The following is an 8,110-nucleotide window of genomic DNA, read 5'->3' as shown; positions in this document are numbered from 1 at the left end:
TTTTTTTTTAACACTTACACTTGGTTTCAACACGTTCTGCAGATAATGGTGCAAAGCACTTTTACAGTATTTGTGCTATGGTTTTATTTGGCAACTGTCTACTTACTTGTGTGTGTTTTTTTTTTTCCTTTTCCTTTTTTTTTATAAACAACATCTTGTACAAACTAGCACAGTGAACCACAACCCCAGCAAACTCATTTTTCTTCATACAATATAAATAAAGTCAATACAAAAGTTTGGTTGGTTGCTTGGAACTTCTTTATCTTGATCAAGAGGTTCTAAAACATGGTTGATACTTTTAACTCCTGAATTAAATATATTACGTAAACAGTTGACTGTTCTAAGTCCCTTTCAGACCCTCGTTAAAATAATTTTAGAAGGTAGACTTCATTTAACAACATTTCAAGTTCTCTTCCATTAAATAAAGGGTTCACAATCCATACAACATTTACTGTTTGCCTTTTGAAGGCCAACTTCAGATTTGGTGGAACTCTAGGAAAAAACATTAGGATATGTCCACACAGAGAAAAAAAAAAAAGCTTTTTTCCTCCCTGCCTCCAGAAACATATTTAGTGTCAAAAAGGTTGTTTAAGTGTCAATATGGCAAAGCCTTGAAAGGCAAAGAGGTCTGAGGAGCTTTCAAATAAATAAATTAGTCTGCCGGCTTAGGTCTTTCCTGGAGTCAACATCGCAGGTAAGCGTTAGGTAAGCCGCCGTGGGTGTTTCTCTGTAAAGCTAAGTCTTTGACAGTAGCTAATGCTGTTAATATGTTGCGATCATTGTTTTGAGAGTGAAGGTTTAACCAGTGGTGCATGGAGGGCTTCGGGAGGGTGGGGGTTGCTGTGCTAAGCCTCACAGCGCCGTCCATACAGCGATTAGGTCAACAGTAGCCATCAGTCATTTCTGTACTCGAGTTCTGACTTTGATGAGGAGGAAACAACATAACCGAACAGTAACACAATATTAAAGTAAATGTCTGTGGCGTCTGTGTCTGTGCACCAGTTTATACTCTCTTATCACCAAAATAATAAAGAAAAAATGTCCAAAATAATAAATATGAATGGCAAAAAAGTGACCAGTGTCCCTGTTGCCATCCTCTCTTTTATGTTGTCCCTTATTTCTCTCTGCTGAAATGCTTTTGGGAGCTACCAGACTGTGCCCTCGTTCATTTCCGAAGGAGGATGGGAGAGGTGGTTGTTGTATCCGCTTCCGTTGAGGGAGAGTGAGGTAAACGAGGGACTAGGGCCGAACACGTCGGATGACATACTGTGCAGAGGTCCGGGGATCCCAGGTTCCGGGCTGGGCGACTCTCCCGGGTGGTGGGACATGATGTCTGAAAAGCGCTGTACTTCACTGGATGGATGATGCCCAGGGATGGGATGGTCCATGCCCCCTAATGGGGTGCCAGTGGGTCCTGATGATGGGACGAAAGGGAGGTCCACTGGAGTCTGGGCTTGAGAGGACGGTGGCCCTTGTGGAAAGAAGTCATAGTTCCCTCCAGGTCCATAGTAATCACTCTGATAATCTGCCATATAAAAGAGATTTTCAATAAATTAAACTCAATATACAGTTTTAGAAATGTTTGCATATGTAGTTTTTTTTTTTAAACAGGCACTTCACATTTAAATTGCATATGGATACAGTACTGATGAGAAATCAATTAATTAGTTGAACATTACTACAATATCATATCTGATATCTCTCATATCTCAGTGGTGTAATAATTATATGTACAATGAAAGCTTTAGCACAATTAAAAAACATCGTTATCATCACAATCATTATAAAAGTAATCATTGTAATAATCATAAAATTTAATTATTTAAAAAAACAAGGATTTATTTCTTTAATATAAAATTATATAAATATGATAAAATGATATAAAAGATTTATTGTTTCAGAAAGATAGTATCATTATATAAATAATTGTTTGAAAACAAACTTTTTGTTTTAAAAAAAAGGGGGGGAAAAGTGCCTTTTAATAATAATCTATTACACCGTTTTTCCTCATATATTTATCAAGAAAGGCTCGTTTTTCATCTTAAAAATAATCAAATAAATAGGCAAAATATTTAGTGGTAAAGATGATAGGGAGAGGAATGCTTGTGGAATAAAAATCTGTTGATAGAAATGGCTAACCAGCTGACCTCAATTATGCAAACGACTCACGCCTGAATGAAGACGAGGAGAAGCTGAACGCGGCTCCAGCGGAAATGTGTCGGTGATAACGGCCAAGACTAAAACAGCAATAACACTAAACACTGGTGCCCGAAAGGCAGGAGTTCAGCAGCATGCACAGACCGAATTAACACTTGAATTTTCTTAGTCTACATTTACAGCATGCACTGTTTCAGCTCGCGTTTTTTTTTGCGCGCCTTCAACATTTTTATGTTGCATTGTCGGGATTTTGCCACTGGCGTACAGGCGAACAGGCCAGTATTGGATCATTTTATGATATGCACTACATTTCCGCTATATACATTTATTTCTCCGAACCCTACACAGTCCGATAAGCGATCAGACTCGCTCTCGGTCAGATCTTCTGTTTCCAGCTGTCTGATGAACAGTGCGAGTCTTCAAAGGTGTCCTGCGGTGATGGGGGGACAAATTGGAAACGGCGCTTTACAGACGCGTGTCAAAGCGCGCAGCGGTTAGGACAGAGGTGCGAGGAGGATCAGGAAGGCAAGCTTACCTCCGTAGTAAGAGAAGGGGCCGTTCGGGATGAGCTCTCCCGGCTCCAGGCGGTCCACCAGCGTGCGCATCCTCCGCGGACTGCGGAAAAACGCGTGTCTCCGCGCGCCCAGTGCGCTCAGCTGCTTCATGCGCCGCTCCTTAGAGCGCCGGTTTTGGAACCACACCTAACACAAACACACACACATTTCATTTACTCAAGAACACAAAGTCAAACAATGACACAATTATGATCCTCATTTCCGTTTTGGCACGTTATTTATTTATTTTTAAAATTTGTATTTATTTTTTATTTTTTTACCCCGACACCTAAATAATTAATATTCCCACATTATATTGTATATCCTATTAGATATTTATTTATATACGTCGCATTTATTCATATTTATTTGTAGCCCTCAACTTCTCCCAAATGTCCATAATTTCGTGCGCAAGACAATTCAGACAATTCCAAAATAAAAAAAAAGCGCTGACCGAGTTTTATTTGTATATTATTTCAGCCATGTGCATTTTTTAATCCACATTTTTACACTCTTTTTCACAACTTTTACATTAGCAAAGTAAATTGTAATGTCATAAACCTATAGAAGTATAGAATAGCAATAGAAGTGCAGTAATACTGGCGCTTTCCATTTCATGTAGGTTTACAAATCAGCAGATTTAATGTTTATATATATATATATATATATATATATATATATATATATATATATATATATATATATATATATATATATATATAATTTTGTCTGTACTCGGCTGAGGGGGCAGAAGGAACTTGAAATACCTACTTAATAACAGGAAACCTATTACAAATATTAACTGTCACTTGGGTGTTGGTGTTTCAATTTAGTATTAATTTATAAAACTACTCATGTTTTTTTTTTTCATCTAATAAACCTATTTACTCTACTGCAGTTAAACAATCAGAGCAATCATTAAATCTCTGATCCAATGTTCAGCCCATTCATTTACAAGCCTATTCTCATCGCACCTATTTACCCGACCTTTTACTGGTAGATACTGGTTTTACGGCCTATCTTTAATCATTTATTTCCATTCTTGCGCGTGTTTCTACATGGTGACAGCAGACTGCACTGGCGCGTTACAGTCTGGAGGAAACCCGAGGCGCATTGGCTCAGTGTACAACTCACTTTGTCTCATAAGAGCTCCTAAAATGACAATAATCAATAGTTGTTGGGGAAAGAAAAAAAAACCCTAAGCAGAATCGGGTGGTTGTGCTACAGACTTTCCACTTGACTGAGACGCGTCCCAGCATGGCTAAATGTGGGCGCGGAGCGTGATGGCGCCGCGCTGCCAAGCTTCCCGCCGCTCGCGCCAGCCTAACGCCAGTTGGCACCTCTCTCCACCATCCGAGCCAAGAATAAAAAAAAATAGGCTAACAGTATAAATACTACTTCCGTAACATTTGCAGGTGCCAGCAAAATATTGTCCCATTTGTATTCAAACGCTCTTGTCTTGAGTTCAGCGACGGCGCGTGCATCCCAAACGATTTCTAAAACTCATTATATTATACAGAATTTATTTCTTTATTATTAGTATATAATTTGCATCCCACATGCACGTGATGTAACCCGAGCCACGGCTCTGTCTTCAATCCCGAACAACTGTTTTTTTTGTTTGTTTGTTTGTTTAATTGGTTGGTTTTCGGTACCTGGATGACGCGCATGTTGAGGCCGGTTTCCTGCGCGAGCTGTTCCCGGATGTGGCGCGTGGGTTTGGGCGTGGCCGCGAACGCCGCCTTCAGCGTCTCGAGCTGTTTGGCTTTGATGGTGGTGCGCGGGCCGCGCCGCTTCCCGCCCAGGTTCTGATCGTCGTTCTCGTTGTTCACCGTCTCTTTGTCCGACAAGGCGGCGATTTCCGAGTCCTTCACATCGTCCTGAAGCGGGTCTTGAGAATCGGGCGATAAACTCGGATCACTGCAGGCTGTTACTGCAAACACGAGGGGTGTATCAATGTTAAGATTTTGAAAAACAAAACAAATCTAGATAGTAATTACTATTCGAATAAAAAAAAATCATATTGCAAAAATGCTTAAATATTTCTGTCAATTAAAAATTTTCTTTGCTTTTCTTTTTGCAGCCTTTGGGACAACTTTAGTGATTTTTTTTACTTGTTTGTTTCTTAAAAATCAAAGGTTCCTGAACCCTCAAAAATGCCTCCAGGAAGCTTGTTGCAGATATTTGTATTATTTAATTTAATATTGTATACAAATACTTTTTTATTAACATATACAATATTTTGAACACATTATATATAATAATTTGTATTTTATTTTTTGATAAAAAAGTGCATGCCATAATCATAAGAGATGCATTAAATGTTAAATCTAGAATATATTTAGTTTCCTAAAGTTTCCTTCTGGTTGCTTTCTATAAAATGTCAATAGTATTACTGCGGTTTGCGGCATTTCTAGAATCCAGGAAAAATGTTTTTAAATTTTTTAAGACTAAATATTTTTGAGTTTTAGTACAATCTTGTACCAATAATGTGAATATGTTAAAACCATGAACCGGATTTATAATCAATGTGCACTCGAGTCACATCATTCAATAGAGTTTGAAATGTTTCACGTGTCATTAATCTTCCAGTGGTTTTTATCTTACCCGAGAGCAGGTTGGTGTCTTTCACGGTGGTGTTACTTAAATAGTCGTCTTTGCACACGAATTTGTTCTCGTCTATGATGTAGAGTTCCTCCCCCGTGGACAGCTGTTTGTTGCACATCATGCACGTGAAGCAGTTGAGGTGGAACACTTTACTGCGCGCTCTGCGCACCAGGTCATTGGGCGAAATGCCCTGAGCGCAACCTGCGCACTTCGTCCCAAAGCGCCTGCGAAATGCAGCACATTTCACACATGCTCACATTAATACCATATCCAACCCCAATCCTGACAAATCGCACTTTTCTCCCTCTAAAGGTAACAGATGGACTTTTTGGATCAACCAAAGACTGTAAAAAATATTCTATACAACAACAACAACAACAACAATAATATTAATAATAAATGCAATGCTGTTTACTATAATTAAATACCCCATTCAATTATGACTTACTGGTCCTACACAATATAAATGATTATATTGAATTTAATAGGAATAAAAACAAATGATCTGCCCGAGACACGTTATCTATCGCTAAACACTTCTGCTGGATTGTGTGTATTGCGGTGTTTAATGTTTGTTGATTCTGAGTCTATGATTGTGTTGCCTGCTGATTTCCACCTCAAAAGTGTGTTTTTTATTCAAATCCACTTATCACATGTGTGCTCGACCCGCAAACACCCACTCTCTCTCTCTCTCTCTCTCTCTCTCTCTCTCTCTCGACGATGATCCCTGTGGCTCCTCGGCCTGCACAACGTGTGATTTCACTGTAGGCTTGTGTACAGGGCATTAGAGCTGGTATACAGGGCATAAGTAGAGCTCCCATTTATTTTACATGCCAATTAATTTGAACACGCCTCTTAATAACTGCTTGGCTAATCAAAGAAAGCAACATGCTAACCTTACCTTCCTACTACACACTTTTGTTTGTTTGTTTGTTTGTTTGTAAAGGAAATCGTTTCTGCAGTTCAGTTCATGTCAGAGAATAAGGTAAATATTTAGTTCGGAATCATATGAAAATATTGGTGTTAGATAATTATACGGATTAAAAAATCGAACTATAGAAAAGAAATATAGATGATCAGAATAGAATATAAATAGAAAATAGAGAATTATTTAGGAGTTAAGTTATATTTTAAATGCTTATATTTTTATGTCTAAGATATATATATATATATATATATATATATATATATATATATATATATATATATATATATATATATAGTTTTTTTGTATAATCGGCTGATAAAATAGATAGAATTTATTTGCTTTTCTGTATTTTAAAACATTTACTGACATAGTAATATATCCATAAATATTATTATATTAAATAGAATAAAGATTTTTGTTATCACCAAGCCTTTTATGGAGGCCTATATGTAGATGAATATATAAAAATAGCTACAAATCATACAAAAGATACCTTGTTAATTTGTTGGATATTAATGCTGACTAGGCTCTATCTCGACACCAACGAAATCAGTGGTTATATTGTGAAAGAAATAATCTTCATCCCCAAACTTACCGAAAAAAGTCATTTTTGCAATAGAGTTTCCCTTCTCGAGAGAAGCATTTCTCGGTCAGATTGCATTTGCACTCGCAGCACTGCACACACTTGATGTGCCACGCTCTGTCCAGCACATTGAGCAGGAACCTGTCCAGTATAGGCCTCTCGCAGCCTGCACAGTGGACCATCGTCTTTGGATGCTCTCCGACAATCACTGCTGCGTTTTTCTCCACAACCTGAGAGCCTTTTTTTCCCCTTATGATCTCACACGCACACAAAAACACAACCGCGCTGAAGGTTACTCCAAGCCTCTTGTAAAGTCTTTGTGAAGATGAGAAACACTCAGGCACCACTTCTGCGTTGTGTCCAGAAAAAAAAGAAAGCCCCCTGAGGGATCAAATGGGAACCTTCTCATGCAGGAGGAAGCGGCAGAACCTCAGCTGTCAGTCGTTTCGGTCCTCTTCCACACAAACACATTTGCAGTGATGCGAATAAAGCCAGCGCACGTGGGGAAAGTTAAATCACCAACCGGATGTTGGCTACACGGGGAACACCATCGCGCATCAGCAAGTTGCGACTGTTGTCAAGGTTAAGCGTTAGAAAAAAGAGCGACGAAGGAGAAATGTCTGGTTTGGCAGAGAGCAAAGCAGAACGGAACCGAACAACAACAACAAAAAAAAAGCCGATCTCACACACACATACACACATCAAAGCGCGAGCTGCGCGCACTTCACCACGTCCATGTGTCCACCGGCGCGCGCTCTAATAACACAAGATAACCATCAAAGCCACTTCAGGGTGCGTTTCCTTCAGGTCGGATGTTTCCTCCTCGGTGAGGTAAAAGATGCCACAAAGGACAGTATGTGAGCGTGTGTGTGTGTGTGTGTGTGTGTGTGTTTGCGTGTGTGACAGGTCGTCGCGTTACTGACGCTCCTCACGCAGCCTTCAGTGTTCTGAATGTTCCCGCAAAGCGCACGAGCCAGACTTATTCACAGCCCCGTGACGTCACGACAGGTCGAGACCAATCAGCGTCTTTCCGTACAAGTGACCATTAGCTGTCTCCTCACCGCGCCGCCGCTGCACTCCGTCCTATTTATAGGGAACAGAGGAAAGCAATTGTCAAAAAAAAATAACCTCCAGAAAGTGTCATATCTTAGTAAATGTTGGAGAAGACGCAGAGCTGGATGCATGCCAGTGCGCGTTAGTTTTTTCCTCCCTTTTTTATAGAAATAAATTCTCCACTGATTTTTTTTAATCGACTGGGTAAAGGAGACTGGGGAGATTATT

The 8,110-nt window shown here is 39.4% G+C and overlaps 1 protein-coding gene across 1 annotated transcript; it reads right to left on the bottom strand.

The window, feature by feature from the left end:
- Positions 1-240: 240 nt before the first annotated feature.
- lhx1a (LIM homeobox 1a) lies at positions 241-7,728 on the bottom strand. Its single transcript, XM_046862504.1, has 5 exons — positions 6,842-7,728; positions 5,319-5,542; positions 4,367-4,644; positions 2,693-2,858; positions 241-1,525 (listed from the first exon to the last, which is right to left on the bottom strand). Exons 1-5 carry the CDS (start codon positions 7,009-7,011, stop codon positions 1,146-1,148), a joined length of 1,218 nt encoding a protein of 405 aa, XP_046718460.1. The 5' UTR covers positions 7,012-7,728; the 3' UTR covers positions 241-1,145.
- Between the last annotated feature and the right edge of the window lie 382 nt (positions 7,729-8,110).

The sequence above is a fragment of the Silurus meridionalis genome, chromosome 12, assembly GCF_014805685.1.
Source record: "Silurus meridionalis isolate SWU-2019-XX chromosome 12, ASM1480568v1, whole genome shotgun sequence".
Lineage (NCBI taxonomy): Eukaryota > Metazoa > Chordata > Actinopteri > Siluriformes > Siluridae > Silurus > Silurus meridionalis.
This window is presented reverse-complemented; position numbering and strand designations above follow the sequence as displayed.

What these genes read in the sequence shown, in the direction of transcription:
- lhx1a (XM_046862504.1), bottom strand. Translation starts at nt 7,011, where the DNA reads ATGGTCCACTGTGCAGGCTGCGAGAGGCCTATACTGGACAGGTTCCTG. An exon ending in TGCAAAAATGACTTTTTTCG is followed by an intron (nt 5,543 to 6,841) that starts GTAAGTTTGGGG and finishes TGCATTTCGCAG; the next exon opens with GCGCTTTGGGACGAAGTGCG. An exon ending in TCAACATGCGCGTCATCCAG is followed by an intron (nt 2,859 to 4,366) that starts GTACCGAAAACC and finishes TGTTTGTGTTAG; the next exon opens with GTGTGGTTCCAAAACCGGCG.